General features: G+C 35.1%; 1 protein-coding gene across 5 annotated transcripts in view; it reads left to right on the top strand.

Moving 5' to 3' along the window:
• The window catches only part of XRN1 (5'-3' exoribonuclease 1), a 32,945-nt gene that overhangs the window by 3,426 nt on the left and 16,392 nt on the right, over window positions 1-13,127 (top strand). For 3 of the 5 annotated variants that reach the window (XM_027739551.2, XM_039389781.1, XM_039389790.1), the window contains exons 3-21: window positions 270-367; window positions 718-827; window positions 933-1,043; window positions 1,267-1,349; window positions 2,339-2,426; window positions 2,551-2,719; window positions 2,937-3,004; window positions 4,011-4,145; window positions 5,546-5,609; window positions 6,377-6,482; window positions 7,088-7,177; window positions 7,328-7,484; window positions 7,823-7,942; window positions 8,638-8,807; window positions 9,631-9,751; window positions 9,844-9,942; window positions 11,521-11,624; window positions 12,078-12,209; window positions 12,926-13,088. In XM_027739551.2, the coding sequence (XP_027595352.1) occupies window positions 270-367; window positions 718-827; window positions 933-1,043; window positions 1,267-1,349; window positions 2,339-2,426; window positions 2,551-2,719; window positions 2,937-3,004; window positions 4,011-4,145; window positions 5,546-5,609; window positions 6,377-6,482; window positions 7,088-7,177; window positions 7,328-7,484; window positions 7,823-7,942; window positions 8,638-8,807; window positions 9,631-9,751; window positions 9,844-9,942; window positions 11,521-11,624; window positions 12,078-12,209; window positions 12,926-13,088 (2,188 nt within the window). Of the gene's footprint in view, window positions 1-269; window positions 368-717; window positions 828-932; window positions 1,044-1,266; window positions 1,350-2,338; window positions 2,427-2,550; window positions 2,720-2,936; window positions 3,005-4,010; window positions 4,146-5,545; window positions 5,610-6,376; window positions 6,483-7,087; window positions 7,178-7,327; window positions 7,485-7,822; window positions 7,943-8,637; window positions 8,808-9,630; window positions 9,752-9,843; window positions 9,943-11,520; window positions 11,625-12,077; window positions 12,210-12,925; window positions 13,089-13,127 lie in introns of those variants that run through there. The other 2 variants (XM_039389785.1, XM_039389786.1) reach the window with 2 other exon arrangements.

Genomic DNA, 13,127 nt, shown 5'->3' on the forward strand with positions numbered 1-13,127 from the left:
TCAGCCATTGTATGATCATCTAAATATTAACTGTATCTGAGTAGTGACAGGTTACTGTCAGTACCAGGAAGAAAAAGCTATTTTTAAGGCTTCCTTGTGGGATTGGAAACAAATTCAAACTATTCAGGAGTTAAATTCCTCTTCCTTTTTGTTTTAATACTCTAAAAAATCAACTATATTTATTTTGTCAGTAAAGCTGTACTTAGGGTATTAACATTTGAATAAGATGATTCTTTCTCTGCTCTCTCTCCAACCCTGTTTTGTTTTAGATCAGCAAAAGAGGCAGAGGACAAAATAAAAAAGGCATTAGAAAAGGGAGAAACTCTCCCTACAGAAGCCAGATTTGACTCCAACTGTATTACACCAGGTAAGATAATTTCTCAGTTATTTAAATTTGTGTTTAGATTTATGTTTTTGCGTTTATATTTTGGTAATCTTTTTCTGTCTTAAGGGTGTTTTTTAAAAAACAGAAGACAGAATTAATAAAGGCTTAAGTTGAGGACAGAAGTTTTAGAAACTCAGTAGGGTTGGAGTATGGTCTCATTCTAAAAATTTTTTAGATTATTATGTAAAAAGTGAAATGTCTTAGGAAAAAAAAACAGTTATCCCCTTCATGTCTGGTAGAATTTTTTGTTGTTTTTCTTTTCATTAATACTTCTAATATGTAAAAACAAACTAGTGAAAAGCTTTTTTTGTAACTTAGATTTCTGTTTTCAGGAACTGAATTCATGGCCAGATTGAATGAGCATCTTAAATATTTTGTAAATATGAAGATTTCCACAGACAAATCCTGGCAAGGAATAACAGTCTACTTATCGGGCCATGAGGTCATTGCATTTCCTTATTATTTTATTTGAAATAAATTTTTATTTTATAGAAAAATACTTACTGCTAATTTTTGTTTGTGTTTGGTTTGGTTTTGTTTTGTCCAGACTCCAGGGGAAGGTGAGCATAAAATTATGGAGTTCATCAGATCAGAAAAAGCAAATCCTCATCATGATCCAAACACAAGACACTGTCTCTATGGCTTAGATGCTGACTTGGTATGTGCAGTTCAAATATGACAAACAACAGAAATTTGTCAAGCCTGTACATCTTTGATATCTTCCTAAGCTTGTAGGGTTCTAAAATGTTGTTAAACAAGCATGTAATTTTGCATTCCTGCAAACTTTTGAATTTGTAATGAAACACAACATCAACATTTCTTTATACTGCTTCGTTTAAAAAATGATGAAGTAAGACCTTTCTAATGTCTCTTTGCAATAGATAATGCTGGGATTAACAAGTCATGAGGCACACTTTGCACTCTTAAGAGAAGAAGTGAGATTTGGTGGTAAAAAGGCTCAAAGGTGAAGTGATTTAACTTTACTCCTATTTAATATATGATGAAATTAAATCCAAAAGATACTGGGTGACTAAAACAGGTTTGTGTTCGGTAGTTTGTTTGGGGTTTTTTTATTGATTGCATACTAAGTTAATAAAGTCTTAGTTTATTTTTTGGGTTAGAAAAGTCATGAAATTAGAGAAGTCATCTTGTTAAATTGTGCATTTAGATTAATTTACATGACAAAATGTATGCTGTCAAAACAGCTGATAAAAAAATCCTTAAAGCTTTGGTGTGTTACAGTTTTTTTCTTCATATTATTAATAGGCAACCCAGGCTGTAGTGACATTGTTTCCATAACTGTCTTATGCAGATACTGACTTTTTAAAATGTATATATATCTCTGAGGTTTTGTGCTTGTAAATAAGTTACTAGAATAATTACTAAAATGTTGGCTACTTTATGCCATAAACAAATGGTAGGTTTGTTATTCTTTAGTGCTACATTGAAGCCACTAAATAATACCTATGGAGCATATTTTCAAGTTGAGCATATTCTTTTCTTAGAAGCATTTCAAATGACTACAAAAGTAACCCATCCAGTTTAGATGTGAATCTGTGTACTCTCTATTTATTCACACTGGTTCTAAAATACCTTAAAATTTGTTGGGCTTTGTGCAAAGTTAGATTAGTTTGTCCCTTTTTAAAACAGTGGGGTAAGTACTTAGGAAATAGTTCCTGCAGGATGGAACTCCACAGAGCTGCCCTGCTTTCTCTAAGTTAGCTGTTCTCCACACAGTCACATCTGGTCTTTAGGAGATTCTACTGCAAAATTTTATAGACCAAACCAGATTAATCCTAAAATAGATTCAAGGAAGTGTTTATACATTATTTCTCCTGTAAGGATACAATCCTAGTAAAAATTCTTGGGGTTAGGTAATCTTGGACTTATATTAATATTAATGTTGAAAGTGTGTTTATAAATAATTAACTGGGTGTTTTGAATAATTTACAGAGCATGTGCACCAGAGGAAACCACATTTCATTTACTGCACTTATCACTGATGAGAGAATATATTGATTATGAATTTTCCCCAGTAAAAGTAAGTTCTGATGGAGCTGAGATTGGAAAAAAATGCGTGAGGTCTTTATACGAAAAATTATAATAAAAATTATACTCCTGGGGTTTTTTCTTTTTTTTCCTTCTTTTTTCCCTCCCCCCCCCAGGACAAGATTTCCTTTGAATATGATATTGAAAGGATAATAGATGATTGGATCTTAATGGGTTTCCTTGTAGGAAATGATTTCATTCCTCATCTACCTCATTTACACATAAATCATGATGCACTGCCGCTCCTTTACAGAACATACATGGCTGTCCTGCCAGAACTGGGAGGTAAGAAAACTAAGTTCAGCTGTGGAAAGCAGAAGCATTAACATTCCTGCCTTAATATTTGTTGACCTTTTTAACCATTTTAGAATGTTTAGAATTTACTATGCTTTCTTTAGACAGCCAGCAAGATTGCATTCTATTATCTGTGGGGCATTTAAATATTAAAATTTTAAAATTGTTAAATTGTTAGTTTAAAAAACATACTTAATTTTCACAATAGGTTACATCAATGAAAATGGGCATCTGAATTTAGAACGTTTTGAGAAATATCTCACAAGATTGTCAGATGTAAGTAACTTTGAAATTGCACTGTATGGAATGGTAAAGTGTGTTGAATATAAACTCAATATAGTGCCCTAAAATAAACCATACTGTAGTTTTAGTGAACTGTCAAATGACTGTGTTTTACAGGTGGTTTAGTCAGCTGTTTTACCATTTAGCAGATGGAATCCAATCAGTTGTTATCTGATCTTATCATAGTATAAGAGGAAAAAGATTGAATCATTTGATCTATGCTTTAGCCAGCAGCTCTTAGTACTTTAATGAGGATTCACCGGTAGAGCCATGGTCCTCAGTTCCCATGGAATAGTGTGGCAGTATTAGGCAAAGCTTGCCACAGGCAGCAGTATTCTCTGCTTCCCCTCCTGGTACAGTTTCCTGTGGGGTAAGCTGTGTCTGAAGGTCTTGGGGAGGAGCATTGTTTGCAAGTTTTTCATGAAAATCGTTGGTAAGGAGCAATGAAGCATTAGTATCTCTCAGGGGCATCAGTGTTGGTCATGAACTAACTGGTATACAGGAGACAGTCCTGTTAAGTGCTAATGCATCCTAGAAATGAGGTAAGGTGTAGGCCATATAGAAATGGAAAGGATTAAGCCTTCTGCTGACCTTGGAAGGAGGGAGATAGCTGTTGCCCCTGCTTTCAGCCCTGTCCTCTGGTTCTTGGCTAGAGCTATGGCAGCATTAGGTCTGTGGCACGAGGCTGTGTTACCCAGACCCTATATACCTATATATGTATTGCTTCTAGAGTTGATAGTGAAGTGTGGAAGTTATTTAACTCTTTTTATTACCCCTTGCTGCCTTACTGGAAGTAAATAAATTATGGCTTGGCTATGTTACATATTGCTGAGAAACAAGATTTTTACTATTAATCTCTTGTAGCTCTAGGGCAAAATGTTTATGGACAAATGACTCTACATGTAATCTAATGCACATACTAAAAAGACATTGTTAATTTAGTGTTCTGAATTGGACAGCCCTCAAATATTTGCAAACTTACTTCAATCTTTCTGCACAGTTTGATCGTGAACACTTCAGTGAAGTCTTTGTAGACCTAAAATGGTTTGAAAGTAAAGTGGGCAATAAATACCTCAACGAGGCAGCTGGTATTTCAGCAGAGGAAGCCAGAAAAAATAAACAAAAGAAACAAAAGGTGAGTATTTTACAGGCAGAATTTCAGAAAGTAGAATATTACTTTTTGCAAATCAGTATTTTGATCTTAGACAAATTAAACGGCATAAACCTCTGTTTTGAGATTTTTTTTTTTCCAAATCAGAAAAGATAGTAAAACCAGGATGCATTGCTGGTTAGGAGTGATGAAATGGTTAAGTCAAGGTCAAAACCAGGATGCATTGCTGGTTAGGAGTGACGAAATGGTTAAGTCAAGGTCAGGTTCTCATGAATTCGGAAGTCTCGTAAACCTGTAATTTAATGCTTTGCTGTTCCTCAGAAGCAGCAAAACATAGTTCTGGGTGACTTAAGGTCAAATCTGCTCAGCTTTATAATTTTACTTTTCAATGCAGAACCCGCTGCAAGTTTTATGTACTCCAGATGCACTGATAGATGAGTCAGGTGTGTCTTGGTATTGGCCAATTATTTGACAATGAGTAGGTAAATAGCAATTTCATCGGTGTGAGCTATCTTAGATTAGTATTAACTAATTAACTAGTAAACTTGCAATTCTAAATATAACTAATTAATAAGGAACAGCACCTTTCCCGTATCTTGGCTCTGCCCCAGTGTCATGTTCCCCACCACCACTTCCATTGGCTGTCCCTCAATACGTGCCTTCAGCAGGGTGTAGAGTAGCAGCTGAAAATTCCTCTCAGTTTAGTCAGCAACTGTATATTGTTATCCTGATCTTTAGTGCACTCTGAGGTTTGTAAGGGTGAGATGTTAACTCTTCCTTGAATAAGGTGTGCTGTATTTGTGGTTGGTTTCTGATTTGTCCCAGAAGTTTGGAGCAGTGGTGTAGTATTTAGCCAGCCCTCTTGACTGATGCTTTGAATGGCAATGACAGCCAGGAGCTGGCACACCTCAGGTACAGGAGGGCCAACCTAATGACTGTTACTCAGTGCTGTACACAAAAGACAGTGCAGTGTGGGAATGAAGTGAATATTTGGCTTCTTTGACTCTCTAAAACACAGTTTCTTGTATCCTAACTTCACACAAAAGTAATTTGAACTCCTGAAAATTTACTGATGAGAAGTTTGACTGCATACTGGTGCTGTAGAACAATGCATGATGTAGGTAAAAATGCTTAAATATGTACTGAACAGTTTTGGAAAATAGTAGCATTTTGCAAAACAAATATTCAAGTATTTTTTTAAGAGTAGTTAAGGTTTTATCTGAGGCTGCTCCTTGTTCTAATCTGTCCTTTTTTCTGATTAAATAATTTTCTCTAAGCAATTATAGGGGAAGGAAATGGGTTTTATAATAACAGTATTTATACATTTTGATTATAGCATTTTGAGTTGCATATTATATGGTATTGAATGAGACTTCTGCATATTAACCTGTATGTTTACATTATCTCAAATACTAATTTAATAGGCTCAGGAAAATTCTATATCTTTGGCTGCTTTAGAAAAAAATGAAGATGAAGTGACCCCTAAAAGTAAGTGCAAATATTTTTTCCATATACGTATAACAAAACCCCCATGTTAAGATGTGCGTAGATTTGGAAGAACTGTAAGAATTTCATGTCAGAGATGACCTTAATCTAAATGCAAGACTTTCATAGTCAGCTGTTGGGAAGTGGAACTGCTTTGGAGAGAGAGAGTGGGGCTAAAGCTTTTGAGGGTTTCTTCCCTGGCCTGGATTTCTGTGATGAGTTAAAGGAATGAATGAGCAAATCTTCAACAACATTATGTTTTTAATAATTGTGTGTCTGGGTTTTTTTGTTTTATACTGGGGACAGATGAACAGATTTTTCTATGGCTTTAGGGTTTTTGGTTGTGGTTATTTTTTAAAACTCATTCCACTTGTAGGAAATATTTTTTGCTCATGTTTTGAAATTAATTGTCAAAGATATATGAATAATACTCCATGATATGAGATGGTGTTACTGAACATAGTTGAATTTTAAAATCTATTTTAATGTTTTCTCAGATTTTTTTCTGGTGGCTTATATGTCTTGTCTGCTCTTATAATTGAGCTAAAAAAATGGGCTGCCTGTCTTGAAAGTTCCAGAATTTCTCTGGGTAAAAGATTTTGTTTGTTTGTGTCATGTTACTTTCAATGCAAGGAAGGTATGAGCACCTATAACTTTGAATCGAGGGATAAAATTAAGTCAGTAAGTGAAAAGTGAGTGGTTTTAAACCTATTATAGTAGAGAAGTGAACATTAATCCCTCTTTTTTATTTTTCATGCCTGCTTTTTCAGCCATGTTGGAAGATGAACCAGAAGATGATGATCTGTTTGAAACTGAGTTTAGGCAATACAAAAGAACTTACTACATGACTAAAATGGGTGTAGAAGTAGTTTCTGAGTAAGTGTATACTTTTTCTTCTCTCTTATTCTAAGCCCTAAAGACAAGCCTTTGTAAATATCTATTAGAGGGACTATTTACAAGAGCGTGTAGTGACAGGACAAGGCATAATGGCTTCAAACTGAAAGAGAGTAGGTTTAGATTAGATAAAAATGAATAAATTCTTTACTGTGAGGGTGGTGAGGTCCTGGCATAGGTTGCCCAGAGAAGCAAGGCCAGGCTGGATGGAGCTCTGAGCAACCTGGTCCAGTGGAAGGTGTCCCAGCCCACTGGGACCCTGCAGAGGGGTTGGAACGGGACCATCTTTAATGTCCCTTCCAACCCAAACCATTCTACAATTCTAGTACAAGACAGAATATTCTTCTGTGTTGAAAGCAGAGAACATATGTAAGACTGCTGCAGTGGTGATAATTTTGCCTAATGCAACTCAGGTTTTCTGTAATACGTATTTGAGGACCAAAGAGAAGAAGTCCATTAGGATTAAATGAGTCTAGAAAATGATGGTGTATTAGGTTCCCAAAATGTGCTATCTTCATTTCTTTGTACAAGGTGCTAAGTACTTTTTGTATATTGTGAAAATTAGTATCTTTCCTTTTTCTTTTAAGTGACTTCTTGGCTGATCAAGCTGAATGTTATGTCCAGGCAATACAATGGATTTTGCATTATTACTACCATGGAGTTCAATCATGGAGCTGGTAAGAAAAAACATCAAATGAGAAACTGCTGGAGGACAGAGTGATATTTTACCTTGTATGCTGGGAACATTTCATGTGATTTGGTTTGGCTCTGATCTGTGAACACTACTGTGCTATAATTAAGTAACTTAAGAGGTTTTTTCCTTGCAGGTATTATCCTTATCATTATGCACCTTACCTGTCAGATATTCGCAACATCAGTGAACTCAAAATCCAGTTTGAACTGGGAAAACCTTTCATGCCATTTGAACAGCTTCTTGCTGTACTTCCAGCAGCCAGCAAAGATCTGCTACCTAAATGCTACCAGGTAGGATATAGAATTAAACTGCATTATCTATCTATTGCTTACTGGTTGTTTGCTTTATTTTATTTTACTCTTTTGATGTTTTTGCATGTCTTATTAATTATATTCTATCTCTAAATTTTAGGTGTATGGATAAATATTCTACTTGTTACTATTCTTACTACATTGTAAAGTTAGTAATAAATAAAAAGTTTTGCATTTGCTAAGCAATTTCTGACTAGGACAGCTAGGGTTTGAATTCCTCTACAGCCCTGAATTGGTTTTAATACCAGCCTTCCTCCATCTCTTCTTACAGTTAGTGCTACATTGTCTCTGATATTGTCTCTGTTCTATTTTCCTAGCATTTGATGACTAGTCAAGACTCTCCTATTATAGAATATTATCCACCTGATTTTAAAACTGACCTAAATGGAAAACAGCAGGAATGGGAAGCTGTAGTATTAATCCCATTTATTGATGAGGTAAGTTCTTTCAGCATCTGCTGTCTATAAAAGCTTCATAACAAATCTGCTAACTTTCTTAATTAGTCAACAGTTAGAGAAGCAATTAAGTGGAAGTTCTGATTTACACTTGATAAGATCAAAATAAAATGTAGATGTTAGCTGCCTGGAGAGTAAATCTAGATTAAGTTACCACAAGCAAAGTGGTAGCTTGAGGAGGCAGAAGTCCTAAGTAAGGGCTGTGAACTTCATGTTGTTTGTTAATGTTTTTTACCCGTTATTCAAGTATTTAGTTTCAGATTCTTTGAGGAAAAAAAGTTCAATTCCTATATACATAGAAAAGTACAGAATGTCTGTATGTAAAATAGAAGAAACACTTGAGGAAAAAAAAAAGTGTATTTTTACAGGAAATCTCCTCACATGAACACCAGTAACAGGGGGCATTAATGGAGTAATAATTTTGCATATAGGAAAACAGTATTAGATAAGGCTACACTGTGGAAACAGATTTGCAAAGAGGTGATCTTTATTCTCCAAAGCCATTCCATGGTAACTTGTATTTTTGTCAGAGAACTGGGACATGAGAAAGGGTGAGGCTGCACTTGGAAAATGAGCACATGAACCAGAAAAGTGCACACATCCACTTTCCCAGGGTAGATGTTTCCATGCTAATATTTGTTGCCAACTTCACACGTGCTGATTTCTGTGAAATTTAGAAACGACTGCTGCAGGCCATGGAGTCCTGTAACAAGGGCCTGAAAGAGGAGGAGAAACGGAGAAACACTCACAGCCCTTGCCTGATGTACTGGTATGAGAAAGATGTTGAGTTTCAGTACCTGTCACCATGGCCAGAGAAATTCCCTGCAATAGAACGATGTCATACAAGGTAACACTGGCATAACTAGTTTCAAGTAGGCTAAAAGTAGTTGGAATACTTTTATTAACATTTTAACCAAAGCTTGCATATGCCAATATCTACACTGGAAAATGTAAAACGTTGAATTAGCTGTTACTTGTTTTGGATGGCACAGTAAAAGTATTTGTCCCTTCAAATGTTACTTTGCAAAACAGATGAACCGATGCTAAATCATTGAGAACAATCTCGAGAATTACTAAACTTCGTATGGCACAGAGGATGGTACAAATATTTGATAACTAGTGGTGAGTTATCAGCATGATAATTCCAGAGTATTTTTTTAAAAATGAAAGCATTTGGATCCAGTGCAGAGTGGAACACAGGTGTGTTTTTCACCTTTCTCTCACTAAAAGTAGCCAGCTTTATTTCACACAGGCTGAGGTTTCAAGATAAATTGGAAACATAAGCTTAATAGTAGTGAAACTTAAAGCAGAATAGAGGAGGAATGCCTGTTGCTGGATTACAGTCAGTGAAGAACGAGTAATTGTGAAGATAAATGATACCATTAATACCATATGGAACCACTGCTAGTTTAGAATTTGATAATAACAATTATTTAAAAGAGTGAGTTTGGCATGTATTGTGAAGGTTTGTCTTTTTCCTAATGAATTGTCTCTTCATAGCAATAGCATGGGGGGTTTTTTATAGTCCTTTCTATAGATTCCAAGTGACTTAAATTAATTGCTGGAACATCAAAGGGTTTGTCAGTTAATGAATATTTGAATGAGTATTGAGCTTTTCTAGAGCTGAAGGTCAATCTGTATGAACAAGTGTTGTGCTACTTATTTTTTAGATATAAAACAATACCTTTGGATGCTTGGCATGTAGAAATAACCCACAATAAGATAACTAAAATCAACAAGAGTGCATTATATTTTTGTGGATTTCCTACTTTAAAGCACATTAAGCACAAGGTAAAAGATACCTCTCTTCTGACATTTCAATTGTATTTAATAGATAACTATGTAAGAGTTCAGGTTTTATGTGCTGTTTTGTTTTTACCCAGTTCTATCTTAGAAAAAGTGGTGTACAGGTGTTTCAGCAAAGCAGCCATGGAGAGAACATGATGTTAGAAATCATAGCTGATGAGAACTCCAAAGATCAGGTAAGCATTCAGCTCCTAACAAAGACCAAAACCTTACAAAAATCCAAAATCAACCAACCAAACAAAAAAACCCAGACAAAAGCCTTGTCATAAAAAGACTGAATTAGGTAAATATTTAGATTTGAAATGTTGGTTATTTATGCCTTTTTAATAGTGTACTATATAAAGAAGAAAGCTTATGGAGTAGTGATGAAAAAAATTTAAAACCCAAGCACTTCTTAAAAAAGAATAGTTAAACATATTGAATTTAATATCTTTAGATTTTTTTAAAAACTTTATTTAACTAGTAATACTTGATGTCAAACCAAGCTGTATGTATGAGTTGTTAAAATTTGATTATTAGGAAGGAAGGTGGTACCCAGCTGTATACTCCAGGCCATAGAGTTAATTGCATGAGTAAGAACTCTGGAGTTCTTAGCTCCCAGCACAAAGCTGAGACCATTAGGTGGTCATATATTTATATGTGAGAGTATATATACGTGTATATTCTCAGTATATATTTTGAAAGTCCCAGCTGAATCAGTTCACTGAAAAAACCAATGGTACTTGTTCTCTCTGAAAGTTTTGTCAACTGTTGGAGTCAATAGTAAAAAAATAATGTTTGTTAGGATTAAAATGTTAAATTTGTGTAGGAAACAGTCTAGAATTTTGGGTATCTGCTGAGAGATTTAAATTTATCCAGGCTTCACAATAGGAAGTGTCAGTCTCCTTAGCAGAGTTTCTGGCATTTCTCTGTGGTAACCTTTGGATGTCCTTGGGTAAGGAGTTGGTAGCTGACTAATTAATGGTATAAATGCCATCTCCAGGCCAGTGCTGTTTGACTTTTGTGTAGCTGAGTATATAGACACTTTTTCACTGGCCCCTTTTCAACAGCAAAGCAGACTTAACACTTTCCACTCAAATGGGGCTGTTTGATAGAGGAATTAGAGGGAAGAGTCGAGGTAGCAAAAGACAAATGCAGAAAAGAAAAATGTTTCAGAGATAAATAAAACCAGGAAAGGAGAGAGGAGGGAAACAATGTGATAGCATCTTACAGTAGAGAGACAGAGAGAATGTGTATTTAAGATACCTGGCAAGAAAAATTAAATAAGCCAAAATAATGTATAAAAAATAGCAGAAACTCATTAGAAAACCCGCAACATAATGTGAGATTAAAATTACAGATGCTACAAAGTCATGGTCACAAGTGCTGTTCCTTTATTTCAGTGAGGTACAAAATTAAAATCTATGGTACAAAATATTTCTCTAATCTCAAATTGACATTTTGATTTTTGTGTCCCAGAGACAAAAGTAGTTCTAAGTGATTTAACAAAAGTAGTACTCAGCCCATATCAGAAATGTAAATCAGTCCAGATCTTACACATAACATATGCAACATGCAAAGAGCAACATTTCTTATCAGGTATTGTGTAATCTGTATCAAATATATTTTCATAAGATAAAATGAACTCTTTATTCTGCAAGAAGCCTGTTTTTTATCTGGAGTAATTTTTATTGCAAAAACAGTTTGAAAATAGTGTAACAAAAATCTTTTAATACATTAAACAATTAGTAATAGGAACTTCTGGTTTTTTTCAGATGGTAGAAAATGTTGCCAGTTTGATACTTGGAAAGCGAGTTTTTGTTAACTGGCCCCACCTTGAAGAAGCCAGAGTTGTTGCAGTGTCAGATGGGGAAACCAAGTAAGAGCTGTCTAATGCAGAGTTATTTGTTGTCTTTATTAGTTTTCAAATTAAGTTCCTTGGGCTGTACATGAAAATGTCAGTTTTATTGTAATGCTGACAGCAGATTAGTCCAGATGTAGCAAAGGCTGCTTTGTCTGACATTGTTCTGAGGTTTGTTGGCTCTGTAGCAGTTCTAGTCCTTTGCTATTTTGCTGTAGTTGTAGAAGCTTGGGAGAGCTCATTCTTAATTTTGAGGGAAAAATGCATACACAGCAATCCACACAACTTTCCTTTCAGCACATGTATTTTTGATAAAAAAATATGCTGTGTGGCCTGTTGTGGAAGGGATTGAGAAAATGATGCTGCAAGTTTTCTACATCCTTAACAACTAATTTCTGACTCTTTTAAGTTTTGCTCACAACTAGATGAATCTTACTTGGTTAAATTCATACCTGTCATAATATTCTCAAGGTTTTATTTGGAAGAACCACATGGCACACAGAAGCTTTACATGGGAAATGCAGTGCCCCCAACCAAAGTGGCTTATGTTGGAGATAAGGAACAAAGCATGTGGGTAAAAGAAGTTCAAGGCATTTCAGAGCAGTAAGTAACTTCGAAAATGAAAGTGTAACTTGGCATTTTATATCTTAGCTGTGTTTTGTTGCTGTATTACAGACCTAAGCAGCATAGAAGAGCTGCTGCATACTTGATGATAAAGGTTAATTGAGTCTGCTGGAATTTTAAAAAAACCAACACAAAAGAGCTTGTGTTGAAATTTCAGAATATGTGGAGTTAGTCTCTAGGTAATTGAAGTTAGATGCTGTTACAAAAGAACTCAAGTGAATGAGTTTCAGTATTTACTCTCCCTCTCAATTTTCTGTTCTGGTGTTAGTAATCTTCAGTTGTAGGAAGTACAGAGAATGAAGTTATACAGTATCAACTGGCAACTCAAATAGCTCAGCATTTGAATACAGCTCTTGCAGTTCTAGAGTGTGGGTGCTCAGTGGAATATAACTGAGTTACAGTAGTTTGGCATTTTATTATCTGTCATTTGAGTTAAATGCCATAATTAAACTGACCCCTTCCACTGTAAAGATAAAATGTGCTTCAGTTAATACACTTAGCTCTGTAGTGATGGCTGTGCAATAGGGGGTAAGCAGTTGGTTAAGCCATTTATTCTGGGTATTTTTTATAAAATAGGAAGCAAACTATTAGAATCCTCTTTTAAAGAGGTTTTTTTTATTTTATTTATTTTTACTTCAATACTTGGTTCAGTTCTGTTTATTGTAATCAAACTAAATGTTCTGCTTTGTATTCAGCTACCAGAGAAGAAAAGGAATAATTATCCATGAAACATCAGTAGTTGTATATGCTCAGTTACTCACTGGGAATAGGTATCAACTGAACCAAAATGGAGAAGTTTATTTGGAGAAGCAGTGGTCCAAGCAAGTTCTTCCTTTTGTTTACCAAACGGTTGTCAAGGTAAATATATGAGTTCAGTGTCATCTTCTTTCAATAATT

Source organism: Pipra filicauda, unplaced genomic scaffold (genome assembly GCF_003945595.2).
Source record: "Pipra filicauda isolate LSUMZ 115617 unplaced genomic scaffold, ASM394559v2 scaffold126_size2276778_pilon, whole genome shotgun sequence".
NCBI lineage: Eukaryota > Metazoa > Chordata > Aves > Passeriformes > Pipridae > Pipra > Pipra filicauda.